Consider the following 18,942-nt stretch of genomic DNA (forward strand, 5'->3'; position numbering starts at 1 on the left):
TAAAATAACAGGAGCAAACATCACAATTTGGGGATTATATTATAGTCACCATACATTACTGTTTGATTATCACTTTATATAATAATAAATGGTAAACTATTACATTGTGAATCTGTGGGATGAAAAAAGTTACATGCCCTGGTAAGGATTTGAGTCTAATTGGTATTTACGGTCTCAGTTTCTTACAAAATATCCAGGCTGGTAATCTTATCACCTTCCCATCCATCAGGTTATGACCCCTAAGGAGAGGGCGTTGTGGGTCAGAAGGCAGTCTGTCTGATAGTTAAAGCCATTTATAGATTTGTTGCTTAGCCTCGAGGCACCAACATGTCCTAGGTCTGGTCTGTGGCCCAGGGGTGGAAGAGAGCCCCACTTTTGAACAGGTCAGAGTTTCATCAGGAGAATAATTTGTAATCTATTTTTACTACACTGTGGACTATATTCCCCAGAAGCCCCCTGTGCAATCCACGTACCCTGAATATTAGCATCACTTGTGTCTGGTTTGGTCCATCGTCTTGTTTTGCCTGCATAACATTTATAAGATGTATAATTCTGTTTACATTGTTTGTTACGATTTCTGGCTGTGTTTCCGAATTACATCTCTTTTTTTGCCTATTGCCCTATTTGTGTAACGGTGAGCGGTGAGGAGGCAGAGGCATGTGCGGAGAAGAGCGAGATTTATTATGGGCAAATCCAAAATCAGAGTCGTTGTAGCAGTCGAGGGTCATAGAGCTAACACGGGGAGCACGGGGATACATGATTAAACAAACTCACGAGTACACGAACGCAAACAAGGGAATTAGGCTATAACAAAAGACTAGGGAAGGCAAGGATAACAAAACAGGCTAACAAACGAAGGCTTTGAAGCAGACGGGCTTTCAAACATCCAGACATTAACCCAAACACCTAAATGCACGGATTCAAAGAAACATATAATGAACAGCCAACACACAGGGCTCAAGACAGGGTTTAAATACATGAACTAAACGAGGGACGGAAAAACGAGGCTATGGCATGGAACTAAAATACACAAGACAGGGAAAACACAGAACATGGAAGCTGGGAGGGACTAATCGTTTGTTTGCCTGGTTATAGCTTTCAGTGTTACCGACCCTTGACTGATAAATGAAGTTTAAATTGGATTACTCTTGTTTATTAAATTTCTTAAGTTTAAACTGAAAGCCACTCAGTCTCTGGCTGGCTGAACATGAATTGATATATGTCTAAGTAAAAGGTTGTGGTAGAGAACATGAAGTGGAACAACAGTACACTTTCAGTCTTTGGGATGGAATTGGTCAGGCCAAACCTGAAAATGGAAGAATTATGTAAAATGTATAAGACAGTGGATGTTACTTTTATTTTTGATCTCACACTTATTGTTAAATCATGGGAACAAAATTAATTTATTATATGATTACCTATCAAAGAAGTACATGTACATGAGTCACCTCCCAACGTTCAACTAAAGGAGCTGCTTCAACACAAGTGGGTTCATTCCCTATAGCACGTCAAATTTGAAATATTTCTTATGATTTATCTTTAAATCAATATTTTAGTTTACAGAATGAATTATGAAATTTCTCATGGTTTACAGGTTTAGCAGCATAACAACTGCATAAATTTGTGGCTTGTTACCAGGCTCTCAGAAAATAAAGCTTTTATTTTGAAAAAGGAAAACGCATGGAGGGTGGCCATCCTGCACGGTCCTTAATGGCTTCACGCAACGTGCCTAACTGCTTAATCTGGAAAGCCCGTCTGGGTGTTAGCTTGTTTGGCTACATTCAAGCTACAGAGTAATATGTGTGGTTTTTTTTAAATCTTGTCACGAAAGGTTGTTATAAACCTTCCTGAATTTAATAATACCTATTAGTAAACTCAAGAGAGCGCACAGTCGAGCGTTTGTGGCGCTGCCTCGACACTTCAGTCAACACTGGCAGTCACGACACTGGCTGTTTTTGACAGCTACTCGGGGAACTTACAGTTCAGACGCATTCTTGCCTTCTGCGAAGTACCACAGGTACAAAGTATGGTTTCTGTGAGTTTATGTGATTACATTGGTTGCTAAAATTATATGGGCTAACATATTTAATGGACATATAGCAAATACATTCTTTAACCAACATTTAAAATAAGTTGCGTATGGTCTGCGTATTGTCTAGAGTAGGGTAGAGTAGTAAAATGGCTACCTGGTTTGGGATTTGGAAGTTTGCAAATCCAAGTCTAGGATGCTAGCAAGCTATTTAGTGCAGTAGCTTATGGAGTTAATTCTATTACAGTATTCAGGCATAATATTGCTTGGAGAAACAGCATTGCCAGGGAGTGTTTTTTAAATACAAGCTCAATCATTTTCACACAAAGTCATGCCAAGGGATTCTGCCTAATGTTTAATTTCTCATTGTGCATCGTTAGGACATGATTTACCAACAGTGTGAAAAATGGTACATTTTTAATATCTTCTAAGGCTTCGTCCCAATCATGAGCAATATAATTTTGTCAAGGCATTATTTTCAAAGTAATGGGTCATACCATTAGTATAGGGTCATACTGTCTTGATAAGAGATGTTCTTTGAACTTGAACCTCATCTCGGTTTTGTAAAAGTTATATGGAAAATAGTACTTGTGTTATGCAATAATAAAAGTTTTATGGTTCTACTTTATGAGATCAGAAATGGAAAAGAATACCTCTGGATTAAATAATCTCTATGAAGTATACCTATAGTGTATCTGGATACACTGGACAGTTTATTTAATGTTTTATTTCAAACATATAAACTACATGTGTCACGATTCTACCCTGTCCCTGTTCCTGTTCCTTATCTTCTGGCCTTCTTCTTGGCCCTGCCTTGGTTTACTCCCCCTTGTTATCTATTATCACATCCATTATGGTCATTGTTTCCAGCTGATTGTACATACCTTTATCTACTCCTGTACATTTATACCCCTCCATCAATGGTGTGAAGTATTTGTTTTGCTGTTCTGCTTGGTTCATTGGTGTTTTTGCCAGTGTCCTGTTTTCTGGTTTTCCCTCTCTGGTCCCATCTTGTGGTCTTATGTTTTATTCCCTGTTTAACACAGGGCAGCTATGGATATTCTGTTTCACCGTGCCCTGGACACTGGCTTGTGGAAGCAACATTAAAAAGGATTTAAAATGGCAGCCTGCTTCATCTATCGTTATTATTGCAGCATGTAAATTGCAATTATTTGTCTGCAGATCAGAAACTAGCTGTAAACTCATGGCTGAAGGAGGAATTATGGAGGAGAAGAACCTCTTGGAAGAAGGTGAGAGTGGGCAGATCTCTAGTAGGCCTGGAGACAACCACCCATTACATGGCATCAGGACGAGCAGCCCTTCACATAAAATCTGCTGGGACTACCGGAATAAGGAAGTGACACACTCTAGGCAGGACTCCCATGGCCGCTTTGTCAACCCTTGGCCAACGTGGCAATTTCCATCATACTTTACCATTATGCATCTGTTCCTTATGGAGAAGAACAACAGCAATGTGCCCAGCTCAAAAGAGGTGAACATTCCAGCCCCAAACAAGTGCACTAGGCAGATGTGAGTCTGCAGTTATCTGGGCAGGTGCGTTCTGGCAGTTGGTTCAGTGGAGGGTGTATAAAGGATGTTAGTGTAGTGGAGGGTGTGTAAGCATGTTTTTTGCATGCAAATTCTCATAGGGAAGTTTTCATCTCAGCTACATTTATTATGCTAAAGTTATTGTGTATTGTCAACTGTGTCACTAAAACATGCTCCACAGTCCTCTGTGGAGCCTTGTTGAAATATTAACTTTTAAAAATTTTTACATTTAATTATCTTTCTTTTCTTTTTTTTTTAAGGCTGAGCATTCTTAGTAGATTTCCTCATCTCCAAACATGGAAGCTATTGTTCATGTTTGACTGTAGTCTTTTTGAATGCAGAGTTATCTAGCCATAGTGTGATGGCAGTTCTAAATTTTGCATTGTGGGCACCTTGATGTATATTTGTCAGTATTTTCATATAAAAGACCATGGATAATATGTAACATGCTTTTTACTTGTGAAGTACAAACAGGTTCCTGGCTTTGAAATATAGTGCGAAGAGTTTTAGGCAGATCCTATTCTAAATTTCAGAGATGTATATCACAAGTTCCAGTAATCCTGTGTTGCTTATGTAACTCCCTTTTTCAAAGGAGTTGGATAAGGAATTGCCAGTGCTGGAGCCATATTTTGTGCAGAACCCAGAGCAATGTGGGCACTTGGACTCATCGTTGCGGGTGACGTGGCTGGGCCATGCCACCGTGCTGTTGGAGATGGATGGGCTGGTGGTGCTCACTGACCCCATATTCAGCCAGAGGGCCTCCCCATTGTCCTTCATGGGCCCCAAGCGCTACCGGGGTCCAGTGTGCTCTGTGGCACAGCTTCCCCACGTGGATGCTGTTCTTATCAGCCACACGCACTACGACCACCTGGACACATACACCGTGGGAGCACTAAATGCACGCTTCAGGTCAAATCTGCGCTGGTTCGTGCCGCTAGGCATGCTTGGCTGGATGAAGGAACGTGGCTGTGAGAATGTGGTGGAGCTCAACTGGTGGGAGGAGAATGGCATCCCTGGCCACGAAGATGTAATGTTTGTGTGCACACCCGCACAGCACTGGTGCAAGCGCACACCGATGGATGACAACAGGGTGCTGTGGGCCAGCTGGAGTGTGCTGGGCCCCAACAACCGCTTCTTCTTTGCAGGGGACACAGGTTATTGCCCTGTGTTCGCGGAGATCGGGAAGTGCTTCGGACCTTTTGACCTGGCTGCCATACCTATTGGAGCATATTTACCAAGGTAAGGCCTAGGGATGCAATAAGGTTCTATTATGTGTGAACAATATGGATGAAAATACATGTGCTCGCATTGTATTGTCTAGCCCTTGTCGAAACAATTGACTGTGATGGAAAGTTTTTTTTCTCTTTTCAGAGATATTATGAAAGCACAACATGTGGACCCAGAGGAGGCAGTTCAAATCCACATTGACATTCAGGCCAAAAACTCACTTGCTATTCACTGGGGGACATTTGCCCTATCTTATGAGGTATCTCTCTCCCCTGTGTCTGTTGTGGTGGTGATGGTGGTTGTTGTTGTTGTTGTTGTTGTTGTTGTTGTTTAAGTGAAAGATCACTTTTTTCACTATGCATGTTTTTACAGATCTCTTTATCCTGATAACATAAAAGCAAACAAAAGTGTCTTAGTAAATTCATTATAATTGTGCTGTTAGAGCTTCTGTTGTTGTAATTAGTAATGATGTTATAGAGGTGAGGCTAGAAAAAAACATTTTCATTTGTAAAATGACAAAATATGAATCTCAAAACCTTAAGTCATTGTACCTTACATCAGAGGCAGCCTGCACTTAAAATACAATTAAGGGAGATGCATTTGAGAGATGCAGCTTGGATTCCTGGTTAATCCCTGTAATAAAGCAAATCTATGCAACAAATTAGCTGACAATATTGACAATTGTCACATGTCCTGGTATATTTAGCTGTTCACTGAAGTCAGGTTCTTAGACTATACAGCCTTGGTGCTGTTGTTACTTTAAATGCACTGCCATGATTCATAATTACTTTTTTACTTTAATAGCACTAGTTGCTGGAGGATGAAAGCATGACTTCCTCAGGTAATAAACCTAACATTTTTATCTTATGCTGATTATAACTGATGTCCCTCTGTGGTTTCTTTTAGTATTATTTGGAGCCTCCTGTAAGGATGCGAGATGCCATGGTGGCCCATGCTCTGAACCCAGATCAGTTTTTCACTCTCAGTCATGGAGAGTCTCGTCTTCTCAACACAAGATGAATACTATCTATAAGATTAAAGTCAGTGACTACAGTGAGAAAGGAAGTGCGAGGAGTGACCATTCATATTACTCACATTGTAATTAGTTACAGTTCCTATTGTACTACACTTTTTGGAATTGTTTATTTCCATACGTACAGTTATATGTATAGGAGATAAAAGTGTTTTGTGATTGAATTTTATTATATATATATATAATGTATGAATGTATGTGTGTATATATAATGTATGTATATGTGTGTATTTATATATATATATATATATATATATATATATATATATATATATATATATATATATATATGTATATATATATATATATATATGTATGTGTATATGCGTGTGTGTGTGTATATATATATATATATATATATATATATAAAATCTCATATGGTATTTCATGGAGATAATTGAAACAAAATGGGTAATAAGGAAATGAAAGGAGTTGATTTGGTATTTAAAGGGTATCTGTAAGGATTTTATTTTTGACCTCTGCTTTGAGGAAAAACATGAAAAGCAGAAGTAACACTTAAAATAGGTTCTTGCAGGCATTATCCTCTTGTAGCCAACTCACTGGCAGGAGGGGCAGTATCTACTCTGAAGGCTGAACATTATATTATCAGGTAAGAAGAACAGGAATGCATGACATGAGTGGGCCTACCTTTAGATGGTTTTCTAAGTCTAAGGAGTGAGCCTCACATTATAAATGTGTATAGAAGAAGGTTAAACTATTCACAAAACTTGCATATAGCTGCATCTGTACATGAACTAATGCCCATTTTTGAACTTATTTTAAGAATGCTCACACTATAATTCCATATACAGTAACGGGCGCTTGCTGTGGTAGACCATCTTTAAAATAGTATACCTTTCTAATGTTGAAGCATATTGAGTACTTATACATGTTGAGAGCTATAAAGATTTTCAAACGGGTAAGTAAGATTTTTAGGCAAGCTTTCTCAGTTCTCAGCTTCGTTATCTTTATCTCTGTAGTGACTTGCACATAAATCTTGTACTATTGCAGTGGGCAGAGCAAATACTGCCCCTGAAAACGCATGTCTTCTCTCTGCATATGTGCTATTAAATGGTAATAGCCAAGTCAGCAGCGACTAGAACTGCGCTTCAGGGTGCTGGGTTCTAACAGGCAGCCTCTGAATAAAAAGGCACCTGCGAGTGAATCGCAGCCTTGCCCGTTAACTTTGCACGTCTAACACTGGAATATATATTGCAGGGCAAAGTAACTAAACAGCAAACCAAACGTGTGTTTGAACACAAAGAAATTCCTGTTAAGGACTTTAATCCTGCAGACCAGTTCAACACCCATATGTTCCTTCATTTTTATTAAGCCACAGATAACGCAGTCATACAACATAATACTGAGACACAATGTGACTTAAAACCTTCACCATTACTATATGTCCCACTACATTTACCACTACCTGATTTGTGCTGCCCGTGTAATATTTTAATCAGGTAATGACAAGCTTTATTAATAGTTTCGCTGTTTTTATTACAAGATTATAAGTCTAATTTACCATATTAGTATACTACAGGGGGAAATCCATAAATAAATCATTCTATAAACCAATACAAAACAACTAAATTAATAAAGTATTTTTCTTATTTTTGTATTGCTAAAATTGGCCAATATACATCATAAGCTCCCCAATGTTTCCATTTTCTATTTATGGGAAAACAGGCAGGTGTACATATAATAATGCAAACAAATTAGTGAATTTGGGTTTATATTCTCTGCAAATGGCAGAATCTGGTTACAGTTGGAAGCGGCTCACAGCAGGACAGAAGGATGCAAAATAAGCCCTCACGATCATTTGGCCGAACAGAGCAGTGATAGTGGGGGTTAAGACTTCCACATACTTATATGTACTTATTTTGGGCAGTAGGACGCTAGCATTTTTGCTACTCCCATCATCAGCTCACCAACCAAATATCATTACACAGTAGCAGAAATGTTAACGATATACTGCCCAAAACCCATTTGCTGTAGAAAAAGGTAAATATACAGAGGTCTTCTTTGCTATTTTAGTATAGTATATACTTTCCAAAATTAAAGCAAGTGATATACAGGAATAGGAAATGGCCAAGGTCCTCATTAAATCGGCTCCTGAACCACATTTTAAGATATTTTCTAATATACGTGGAGATGGATAGCCACTGCTGTTTATACTGCATTCATGAACAAGTGGGAAATGAAATGTTTAGTTCATTTTCTGCAAATATTTTTTAATCAACGATGTCAATTTTTGGAGCTGTTAACGGTGTTATCGCAAAAGATCACAAACCTAACACATCTTTATTTACAGCTTTGCAGACAGCATTTTTAATACATGAATAATATTGTAATTTTTCATATGCAGTTAAAATAAACTGCAATGTTGATTAGCGGGGCAAAATAATAAAGTGAACACTGAGCTCTGTGCTGTTGCATCTCGAGTGTGTATCGTGTAAACACTATATCTAAAAAAATATATCAATTTATTTATATAAACTTTGTTCTGTGAAGGACTAGATGGTGACCAACACAAGTTGTGCAGCAACAGATGAGCTACTGTCAATGAGGTAGTTGTGTCTAATAGAGTGGAAAGTGAGTGGACACGGTTTTAAAACCCCAGCAGCACTAGTGTGTCTGATTTGTACAGTGCAACACACACTAACACTGCCACATCAGGGTCACTGCAGTGCTAACAATGCTAACAACCACCCAAATGCCTACTCTGAGGTACTCCTGACCATTTAACAGGGTATAACAAAGTGTGCGGAGAAACAGACAGAAAACAGTCTATAATTGTAGAACAAAGTGCACCTATATGCTCATTGGAGCTGATCAAATGGATGAGTCCTGGAGATAGAAAAATGTTTTAATAAAGAGACGAGTCAGTATACATTGCATTTAATACTAATAGCATTTCTAAAGATAAGGACAATAAAATGAATTTGGAAAGAGTTCAAATCGATCAGTGCCAATTTGGTGTTAAGCTCATTATTTACAGTTTGGAGCACAACAAGAAATAGAAAATGTACAATTATCAACTCTCACAATTTTTTATTATTGACACTGAAGAATTTACACAATGCTGACTTTGACAACTATACCAAACATGCTGTCTAGTAAGGTTTCTTATGGTTAAAATGTTGCGTTATGACGGATGTACTTTTTAAGACAGTGACTAACTAGGAATATTCCTTCTGAATGAATGCAATTATATCACATATCCTGATTATCTCAGAGGTATCTTTTGACAAGAAGCATGAAGGACCAAATAGGGCAGCTGTTCTTTTGTTCTGTCCTACATACAAATGTAGAGAGATCAAATGCTATAATTAAACTATAGTCTTTATTTTAGTACATATTGGTAAGTACATTTTTATACATACCTCCTTATTAACACTGCATAACACTGGTAAGCATCAACCTCCTGCTTGATGAAACAGCTGCTTTGTCCACCTCTAAGAGATTTGGCACCAAGTCATCCAGTCCTTCCAGGAATGATTGCAGCAGGTCAGTGGTAACAGAACTTCACCTTTATCTGGAACAGATAAAGGCATGCAGACAGAAGAGATGTGGGTGAATGAGAAGATAAAGGAGCAGCAGAGTGTAGAGCAATACCAAGCACAGATAAAAATTATGACATGTTAATTACATGCTATCGTTTAGCATTTGCATTTAAGCAAATACAGAATTTGCTTGTTCTCCATCATCCTGCGAATGTCTGGTTTGGCTCTGGTTAAATGTCTGATCTCGTCTGATATACTTTCGGTCTGTTTTGTCTACGTTGTTTCCCTGTTACTCTTAGCTTGTCTTATTCCGCTATCTTTCCTCGTCAGGTGTCCTTCCGTCGCTTCGCTTCTGTTTAGGTTTCTCTTCCCCTTTTCATATATGCGAGTAATAGGCTATTAATATTTAATAGGTTATTGTTTGTCTCTTGCGTGTGAATTTCTCGGTTGTCTAAGTTTCATACCTCATCGTTATTCTTCGTTAGTCTTTCCTTAGTGTTTATTTCCTGTTACCTAGTTCTCACCCTGTTAGCCTGTTATTTTTATGTCGGCTCGTTTGTTCGTCGTTCTATTCTGTATTGCTAGTGTTTTGTTTTGTTTTTTGTTTTTTGTTTTTTGTTTTTTTTTTGTTTTTTTGTTTTTTTGTTCCTTATGGCTTCCTCAGTTAGTTCCACTCCTTATCAAGATGCCGGAACTTCGTGTGTTCGCCCTTCACCCCGCCAACGTTACAATATGAATGTATTTTTTGATAAACGGCTAACATAAATGATAATGTAACTGTTAAAGAAAAAACGGAAGGACAAATGGTAGTTTCTTTTGGTGTATTAGTTTCATAACACAGGTAAATATTTACAATAAACACACTGGTCCAATTGCTTCAGCTGTGACCTAGGCCAAAACAATAAACAATGTCTGTCAAAAATGGAAGCGACCAAGTATCCAACACCAAAGTATCGTACCAAAGTACCGTAAGAATATTTATACTATCCATTAAAATGATTATATAAAACCACAACCAAAGTAGGGATGAAGCTAAAGTCTGAGGTCCTATGAGGATACAAGGTCTTACACACATCATATGAATAAAACACAAGCCAAAACCAGTTTCTGCAATAACCATCACCAACTGCCTAACTGCCTCCCTCTTCTCTTCTGCCTCCAGGAGGGGCCTTTATATAGGAGGGGCAAATGGGCTGGTTGACATGGAGAGGAACGGAGCAGAGTCAAGGTCAGAATGGGTGAAAAGAAACACACATTGGACATAACAATATAAATGAACATTTATATATATCTTGTGTACTTCTTTTACTACAGTACAGTGAAATCACATGGAATCTGAACATGATTGGAGATAAGACACTGTTAACTAAAAGGTTATCATTCTTTATAAAACCTGACTATGAAGTCATATACTCTTGCTCTATGAGGCATTGTACATGTTACTTTAACTAATGTATCATCAGTAATTATACAGGCTTATGGCAAGCATTATAAATGCCATATGTCATAAATGCATTTAGAATGCACCAATAAATACAGGATTCATAGGAATTGTTACCAGTTAATCATTACAAACTTAATTTTAAAGCATTTATAAACCCCTTATACTCAGTTTATTGCAGAAATTTGGTAAAATCATGTTTCAACTGCGTTGGACTTGTCAAACCTAATGATCATAAAGCTCGTTTGTTCTTTCCTTTTTGCAGAATCTCACTGTCTGTTTGAATGGTGTTTCATTGCTTCACACATCTTATGTCAACATCCTCCCTCTTCCTTTATAGCAGAAACGGCGTTGCAACGCTGCCTAGCAAACATACTAACCTATTCTGCTGTTTCTCCCACAGACGCTACAATCTGGAGTTACACCATGTGCAACTGGCGCCACTCCCTAAGCTTTCTGATCCTTCTGCTGTCCTCACCAGCCCTAAGAATGACCAAGGACCTATTTCCTGATATAGTAGATAAGGCATTCATTGAGGAATGCCTAAGAGAGCACAACGCAGGTCGGTCGAGAGTCTCTCCTCCTGCTAGCAACATGCTTTACATGGTAAGCAGTATGAAAGGGAAACCTATCACTTTACAATCTTGGTAATGCACCAGAGATTTCAAAATTATTTTCATTTGAACATCCTGTAACAAAACTGCTAATTGACACAAATGCCAAATAAAGGGGGCAGAATATCTAAGACCAAGATTGTAATTTGTTTTGGTTGGTGTCTGTTTGCAGACATGGGATGAAGGCCTCGCAGTCACAGCAAGAGCGTGGGCAAGAAAATGCCTCTTTGAGCACAATATTTACCTCCACGAGAAAGGCAAGGTCCATCCTGTCTTCACCACTGTGGGGGAGAACATCTGGGCAGGGGCACCATACACCATGTTTTCAGTAAAGAAGGCCATTGAAGACTGGATTAACGAAAATCTTCATTATGACTATGACAATCATCACTGCAAAGAAGTCTGTACGCACTACACGCAAGTAATTCCTCCGGAGACAAACATTTTTGAAACAAATATTATTGTCTTAAACAAATATTTTATTCTGCCACAATCATTTCTGCCCTGGTTTAAAAAAAAAAAAGGTACTAAATTAATATAACTGAATCAGGACTCAATACAATACACCGAAATACCCCCTCATATGTCCTCAAGTCTTCTAGTATGATAAATATTTGTATGTGTTTTTGACTGACATTTGAAAAAATACACTTGTGTAAAGCTTTTGTATGTAGCATGTTAAGTATGTTTCATTACAGTGGACTTTAAGAACATTATTTAATTCACAGCATTTAGCTGCGATTTCTATCCAAAGCAACTTACAATTATGTTTGAACACAACTTGAGCAATTGAAGGTTAAGGGCCTTGCTCAAGAACCCAACATTGGCAACCTTTTTATTACTAGTCAATTACCTTAACCACTGAGCTACCACTGCCCACATTACAAGAATAACAGTTTTTAGCACACTAAAAAATTATTCAAGATGTGTTTAAAGATATATATAACAAACTAATTAATTAAAATCTGTGACCAGGACTCATTTGAAGGTGGAATTAATTTGCAGGTTGTATGGGCAGAGACATACAAGGTTGGTTGTGCTGTGCAGGCCTGTCCCAGTGGAGTGGCAAAAACAACATTCATGTCCACACCAGGAGCCATTTTTGTCTGCAACTATGCACCAGCGTAAGTATGTCTGCCTATATGTATTTTTTGTGCTAAAACAATGGGAGCAGTAAAAAACACATTTTACAGTCAACTGTAAAATGTAATCCACCACTCTTGGCACCAGTATGCAGTGGCTTAAGCAGAGTCCTGCTTCTTTATTCTTCTTTTTCATGAGCATCTGTTTTTCTTGTTTTGACCATTGGGCAGGTGTTGGCTTGATGCTAATTCCTCTCACCCTTCCAGTGATGGTCTCTGGTAGAAGGCCTGAGTGTGAGGGGGGGGGGGGGGGGGGGACGACGACATATGACCATCACTTGGGACTGCCACATCTATTACCACTACTTTTTGCTACAGGTTATTTACTCTCATGATGTCCAATTAGTTCATTACTGTTTCTTTATCTGTCTGGATCTGGAGGTCCTACAGGATCTTTATTGTTCTCCACCACTCTTTGAAGCTTTGAGCTGACTACAGCAACCTCCCTGAACAGGATCCAGTAACCAACATGGAAGCTCCTGTCAGGCATCATTGTGGCCAAGATAAGAAGGCACCTAGCTCAGGCACATAGGCCCAGAAAGAACATTGGCTGGTGGATAAAACAGGCACTTGAGACTTTTAGACCAGACAGACCATCCTGTGTAAGAAAACCTATGAAGATCCTGTATCCAACAGGACTCTAAGAGCCTTCAGTTAGGTAAATCCCACACTTGATGGTGACTCGTGCTATTGGCTTGAAGTTGGCCTCTAGGGTTGTGTTCCAGGATTGCTTTCAAGCCAATAGCATGAGTCACCATCAAGTGTGTGATTTACCATGGAGATGGCCTGTTCCTGCTGCTGTTTTGAAAGATCACCACTGGGTACAGAATGAAGCAACCATCAGCCACCTCCTGTACATGGATGGATGACATCAACCTGTATGCCATAGACTCACTAATCCACCTCACCAAGATATACAGCAATAACATTGGATAAGAATGGATAAGTGTGGTGAGAAACAAGATCTGAGCTATCAATATCAGTCATCAGGTACCCTGCTGGCAAAATAAGATGGTCTAAGGAGGAGATAGAAGCCACTAACCTCAAGACAAGGAAACTACTTAGTAAGCATGGAGGGTTTCATCCCAAATCCAGCACTCTTAGATTGTACACTAAGTGGAAGGAGGGCAGCTGAGGACTAGTGAGCATCAGAGCCACTACCCAGGATGAAACAACCACAATCCAGGAATACACCAGGCTGGGATCTACAATACCAGGCAGGTCCCCAGATGCAGGATGTGTAAACATGCCCATGAGACAATCCAGGATATAACAATGGGATGCGAGATGCTAGCAGGTAGGGCATACATGAACGACATAACCATGTGGCTGGCACATTGTACAGAAACATTTGTGTTAAGTCAGCTGGAAGTTCCAAAGTCTAAGTGGGATATACCCCCAAAGGTGATGGAAAATGACCATGCCATGGTCCTGTGGGACTTTCAGATACAGACAGATAAGATGGTAATGGCTAACCAACCGTAGATAGTGGTGGACAAACAGCAGAAGAGGGCCGTAGTGAGATCCCAAGTGAACACAAGAAGCTTGACAAATACCAAGGGCTGAAGAAAGAGCTACAAAAGATATGGGGGGTAAAGGTAACTGTGATTCCCGTGGTAATTGGAGCACTAGGGCCTGTAATCCCCAAACCGAGAGAAGGGCTCCAACAGATACCAGGAACAACATCCAAAATCTCGTTCCATAATAGTACAGTCCTGGGAATAGCTAAGATACTACACAGGACTGTGGTAAAGGACCTAAGTTTGAAGGAAAAAAAGACCATCCAGAGGATGTATTCCATATCTTATATGTATATATGAAAGAAAAAGTTGGCTTGGAGGGCGAGTGTGGAATTGAGATTTATATATATATATATATATATATATATATATATATATATATATATATATATATATATATATATATATATATATATATATAATAAAATAAAATTTCTCCATATTGTTTTCCTCATACTCTAAATCAGTGCCATGCACTGAATCCACAAATCCAAGTCCTTCAGTAAAGAAGGATCACTAATTTTGTATGTAAACAGTATGCCAGAGCAGTCAAAACATTTAAACACCAAACTCGCCTATTTTAAGAAACTCCTTGGCCAGGAAATGATGCTGTGGACTAGCTGTTAGACAGGCACACATATCGTAGTTCGTCTTACAGTAAGTACATACATAACATTTTCCTTTCTGACAAAGATTTAAAGGTGGAGTTTGCTGACTGCTGAATTATTGTGAGATTCTCATTAAAGGCTCCCTATCTCATAGAGGAAATTACCCTCATGCTCCCTACTTGAATGGAGAGTCCTGCAGCAGATGTGGCAATGAGAAGTGTGATAACAAACTCTGCCGTAAGTACAACATTTTGCATTTACATTTTTGGCATTTAGCAGATGCTCTTATCCAGAGTCACTTTAGAATGTATCCTAGCCAATACAGTAGGTTAGTCAAAGATACCAGTAAACTAGAATACTGCTAAAATACAAGATTCAATGCTACCTAAAAGAAATGCAAATTAAGCACAAGTTCTAAACCAGATCAAGGATAAGTATAATACCAAACGACATAAAACAATATTAAGCAATAAGTGTTAGAATGTTCAGTTAATAAAAAAGGGGTTACAAATTAAAAATCAATTTGAAACCACCACAAAGTTTCAGCACATCTGAAACATCAAATGTGTTTCTGCAGACAACATCACTCGAGAAGAACCTAGGCGTAAGTACTTCCATTTTGCAATCATTTCAGTGTCACCAGTATTTTAAGCATTATACATTTCCGGGTGTGTCTTACTGGGGTGTGTGCGTGCGTGTGTGTGTGTAGGATATAAGTGGAATCCTGATTGGGATCCTGCTCTGCCTTTGTTTGGGTCATTCTACAAGACTATACTTATCATCAGACCCCTTTCTCTGGTGTTTATCTTCAGCTGTGTATACTGCCTTCAGCGTCACTACACAAACCTCTTTGCCTACACTGCCTGACGGAAGGATGTGGTTAAACTACAACTCTCCACCCACCCCACCCCTCACTAAATGTTTTACTTTGAAATTGCTTGATAAATTTGGGATGTATGCCATGAAAACATCTGTAAACATTGCTAAAACTACCATGTGTGACAAGTTTTTGAGAAATTACTATAGATATATTTGTAACCATGATGTTAAAGCATTTCAGAAAAACCTAAAACAGCAGCAGGGATAGACGTGAAGTGACACATCTCACTATCTGAACTCTACAGTGATGCTGACACAAGTAAAGCCCCCATCAATACTGTTCCATCTGATGATCTGGCAGCTCTACACCCAAAGACATGTAACAGTGTTATTGCTGTGCTGACAATAGTCTGGCATCCATACAATATCAGGACATCATTTAGCAAAAACATACCAGTGATGAACTGGGTAGAGAATGCCAGAAGAACTGTGGAATAGATGGGCTGCAGTGTGTAATTGTACACTTATAGAATCTGCCTATAAGTGCAAAGATATCAGACAGACATTGCAACATTTTTTATGCAATGGTGTTAGACAGTTGCCCATGTGCAAATCATGTCCACTTAGATGTGGAAATTCTGGTACATATTTAGCCCCACCCCCTTTCTTTCTTGCTAAAGATTTCAGATTAAAAAAAATAGTTTACAACTTGTATCAACTTATTTGTTATTTTGTAGGTTTAAATTAAAGTTATTTGTCTTTTTTGTTCCACTTAGTTAAAGCTACATTTTCTGCTCTTTCCACTTCATTTCTGTTCTTGAACAAATCCTCGCAGAAATGGGTATGCATTAACCTTTACCTTGAGCTAAATACAGTGTCTGGCACCAGAACCTAGGCGTGTGTTGAATCAGTAGCCGCATGAGTCTCACACTGTTGCTTTTTGCAGCAGGAGAATCTTTTCCCTCTGGAGCTATATTAATTCTCTGAGGTGAGTTCTGATGAGTGTAAAGGAATATTTCATCCCTGTCATCTGCAAGGGCAAAGATTCTTTAATAAAAGCATGTGAGAATGAGAATGAAGTAAAGAGCAGAGGAAATCACAACCGCAGATGCTGGTGGACTGAAACTTTACAAAATCTCCCTCTGATGTACAAATGCATTCAGTCCTACTCATTCCATCACAGACAGAAACTTTGACTCAGCAGGGCATTTAAGACCCAGTTGAATAATACCTAACATTACAATTTTTTACATTTCTTTTTTGTTTCTGTGATTTTCAAAAGGGAGTGGACTAATTCATTCCCAGTTGCTGCATCTTAGAAAACACAATTTCTGGATGCACTGTATTGAATGCTGAAAAAAACCTAATAAACAATACTCTTGCATAAGGTCTCGATTTTATGTTATCCAGATGCTTTAAAATAAGGCAAGGTTAGCCACATCCTTGGTACTATATATGGAAACTGATGGATCTGATTGATCCTATATAGGTTGAGAAAGCAAATTGAACAGAATTCTTGCCACATCTGCTTAGATCAAAATGTGCAGGCTCATTAATAGTACCAAGAATATAGGAAAAGGCTTTGCCCCCTGTGGTAGACTTTCTTAAAGTTCCCACACTATAGAATAACCTTCCTGTCAATGTTTGAGACTCAGGCACAGTCTCAGTATTTAAGGCTGGCCTGAAAAGGCTCTAAACTCTAAACTTAATATCCTAGTGAGGACCACCAGCTGAAAAGCATAACACCTCCAAGGGCATGTCTTAAGAAGTGTGATTAGATCTGAGATTTTCCAAGATGCAAGAACCATATATGTCCAGCGATTGTTGAAAGGGCTGCTATATTTTTGCTAACTCCTCACTGAAAGACTTCAGAAGAAAGGCACTAATGCTATCAGGGGCCAATGGCTTTAGACACATTGTGCTTTCTAAAAGCAACAGCCACATACATCACTGAATTCTCAACTCTGCCTTCAGCCCCATCTATTGACTATAGATCTAGTATGTTCCTGCATCATTCTAAACTCTGTGGTTTCACACCTAATAAAAAAGGTGTTCAGTGTATTTGCAAATGCCAGCTCATTCTCAGTGATTACACCATGTTATACGTGTCATATTTCAGTTTACGTTTTTAGTTACTGACCCAAAAGGCCTCCTCCAAGCTTTTTTTTTTTATGCCTCTCTAGCCTCCCTCAGTTTACATCTCAATTTTCTGTTTGATCTCTGCAATATTTCTTTATCCTTATTTATAAAAGCCAGTTGCCTTAAATGTATTATTTACACCCCAATTTGGGCTTATGCACCCTGCCTCAGAATTGGACTCTTAATACACCTCCGGTGCATAAACTGACCTGGATCATAACTACATTAATTAATCTAGCCAGCATTCAATTATATGTATTATACTTAAATATGCATCTGTTTGCATATCTACTAATATATGTCTTTCTTCTTCCTGCCTATCTTTCTTCTCTCTGAGGTATCCTCGATCATTTAGGTGGAATCCAACCAAGACTGAGCCTCCCTGTCCTGCCCCGGCACCAGTCCCTACTACTATTTGGTTAACTGCCTTCCTGCCCACCTGTCCCTGGACCAGTCTATACCACCACGAGGTCATTTGCTATTGCGTTCCTGATGAAGAAAACCCTTGACCTTCCCAAGCTGGCCTTCCACCAGACCTGGCCCTGGACACACTATTGCCATGTCACACTTCAGAATTAGAAACTATGTCAATATAATCCCCCCACTTGCTGTGATCATTATTTCTTGTTCACATTTATTTTTCATCCATGTCATCATGCTGTCTAGTGTCGTCCAGAGGACAAATCCCTTTTTGAGTCTTGGTTCGTCACTGAGGTTTTTCTCTCTCAGCCTTAGGGTGATTTTCCTCATCACTGTCACCTTTGGCTTGCTCAGTTGGGGCTTGGCACACTTGGGTATGCCTTAGCCACAAATGTCAGTATAAAATGAAATTCTTGGTAAGTAAAATAGTCTTAACCCAGGAGCCAAAAGCTGCATCTATATTTGTGTACTAAGCATACCATTACTCATTTATATAAACAGATTCCCCCTCCTCCACTCTCAGCCAGACACTCCAAACACATGCAATCAGCCTGGCTATGTGAGACTAATTACTTTTCAAGCAAGTTTCCAATGTTAAAATAAAGTCAGGAGTTTTGCAAGAGTTGTGGTATGCTGCCATCATCTTGATTGTTTGGTGTAAGGTGGTCACAATATCTGTTTTAAGTCACTCTTTTTCTCATCTCTACGTTCCAAAATAAATGTAATATTATGGGTTTTCAGTCTTGGCTCATAGAAATAGTGACATTGTCCAACAAGGGAACAATCTCCTGTACCAATCAGGAAGCAGAACAACCCACTGCAAGAAATTGTCAAACTTGGTGTATGGTTAGCATAAGTCCAGCATGGAGTAATGTCTCTATAAAACAAACAAAACAAAA

General features: G+C 38.9%; 2 protein-coding genes and 1 long non-coding RNA gene across 13 annotated transcripts; 2 read left to right on the forward strand and 1 right to left on the reverse strand.

Annotated features, from left to right (window-relative positions):
- The first annotated feature begins 1,692 nt into the window (after positions 1-1,692).
- On the forward strand, positions 1,693-6,064 carry napepld (N-acyl phosphatidylethanolamine phospholipase D). Of its 2 annotated transcripts, none has more exons than XM_027027135.3 (5): positions 1,693-2,017; positions 3,212-3,521; positions 4,170-4,816; positions 4,949-5,063; positions 5,711-6,064. In XM_027027135.3, the coding sequence occupies exons 2-5, from the start codon at positions 3,234-3,236 to the stop codon at positions 5,822-5,824; spliced, it is 1,164 nt and encodes a 387-aa protein (XP_026882936.2). In that variant the 5' UTR covers positions 1,693-2,017; positions 3,212-3,233; the 3' UTR covers positions 5,825-6,064. The 2 variants fall into 2 exon arrangements, with proteins under 2 accessions (XP_026882936.2, XP_081568874.1); XM_081712748.1 differs by having other exon boundaries at positions 3,217-3,521.
- A 117-nt stretch (positions 6,065-6,181) lies between these two features.
- glipr1a (GLI pathogenesis-related 1a) lies at positions 6,182-18,783 on the forward strand. 9 transcript variants are annotated; one of them, XM_081712761.1, is made up of 8 exons: positions 6,182-6,447; positions 10,503-10,568; positions 11,185-11,387; positions 11,568-11,816; positions 12,401-12,519; positions 14,820-14,902; positions 15,243-15,269; positions 15,478-18,783. In XM_081712761.1, the coding sequence occupies exons 2-8, from the start codon at positions 10,529-10,531 to the stop codon at positions 15,750-15,752; spliced, it is 996 nt and encodes a 331-aa protein (XP_081568887.1). In that variant the 5' UTR covers positions 6,182-6,447; positions 10,503-10,528; the 3' UTR covers positions 15,753-18,783. The 9 variants fall into 9 exon arrangements, with proteins under 9 accessions (XP_081568887.1, XP_081568885.1, XP_081568884.1 ...); XM_081712759.1 differs by lacking the exon at positions 6,182-6,447 and adding an exon at positions 9,029-9,198; XM_081712758.1 differs by lacking the exon at positions 6,182-6,447 and adding an exon at positions 9,229-9,344.
- On the reverse strand, positions 8,546-9,795 carry LOC145657517 (uncharacterized). Of its 2 annotated transcripts, none has more exons than XR_014123256.1 (3): positions 9,487-9,795; positions 9,221-9,372; positions 8,546-8,684 (listed from the first exon to the last, which is right to left on the reverse strand). It is a non-coding gene; the product is annotated as an uncharacterized LOC145657517 (long non-coding RNA). The 2 variants fall into 2 exon arrangements; XR_014123257.1 differs by lacking the exon at positions 8,546-8,684 and adding an exon at positions 8,999-9,132.
- Positions 18,784-18,942: the final 159 nt, after the last annotated feature.

This window comes from Electrophorus electricus, chromosome 4 (genome assembly GCF_041902795.1).
Source record: "Electrophorus electricus isolate QZ-2024a chromosome 4, ASM4190279v1, whole genome shotgun sequence".
Classification (NCBI taxonomy): Eukaryota; Metazoa; Chordata; class Actinopteri; order Gymnotiformes; family Gymnotidae; genus Electrophorus; species Electrophorus electricus.

Bases quoted from the DNA above. Each gene is read 5' to 3' on its own strand.
- napepld (XM_027027135.3), top strand. From the start codon at position 3,234: ATGGCTGAAGGAGGAATTATGGAGGAGAAGAACCTCTTGGAAGAAGGT. The intron at 4,817-4,948 runs GTAAGGCCTAGG...TTCTCTTTTCAG, and splicing joins ATTGGAGCATATTTACCAAG to AGATATTATGAAAGCACAAC. The intron at 5,064-5,710 runs GTATCTCTCTCC...GGTTTCTTTTAG, and splicing joins CATTTGCCCTATCTTATGAG to TATTATTTGGAGCCTCCTGT.
- glipr1a (XM_081712756.1), top strand. From the start codon at position 11,010: ATGATCATAAAGCTCGTTTGTTCTTTCCTTTTTGCAGAATCTCACTGT. The intron at 12,524-14,819 runs GTATGTCTGCCT...CCTATCTCATAG, and splicing joins GCAACTATGCACCAGCGTAA to AGGAAATTACCCTCATGCTC. The intron at 15,270-15,477 runs GTAAGTACTTCC...GTTTATCTTCAG, and splicing joins CACTCGAGAAGAACCTAGGC to CTGTGTATACTGCCTTCAGC.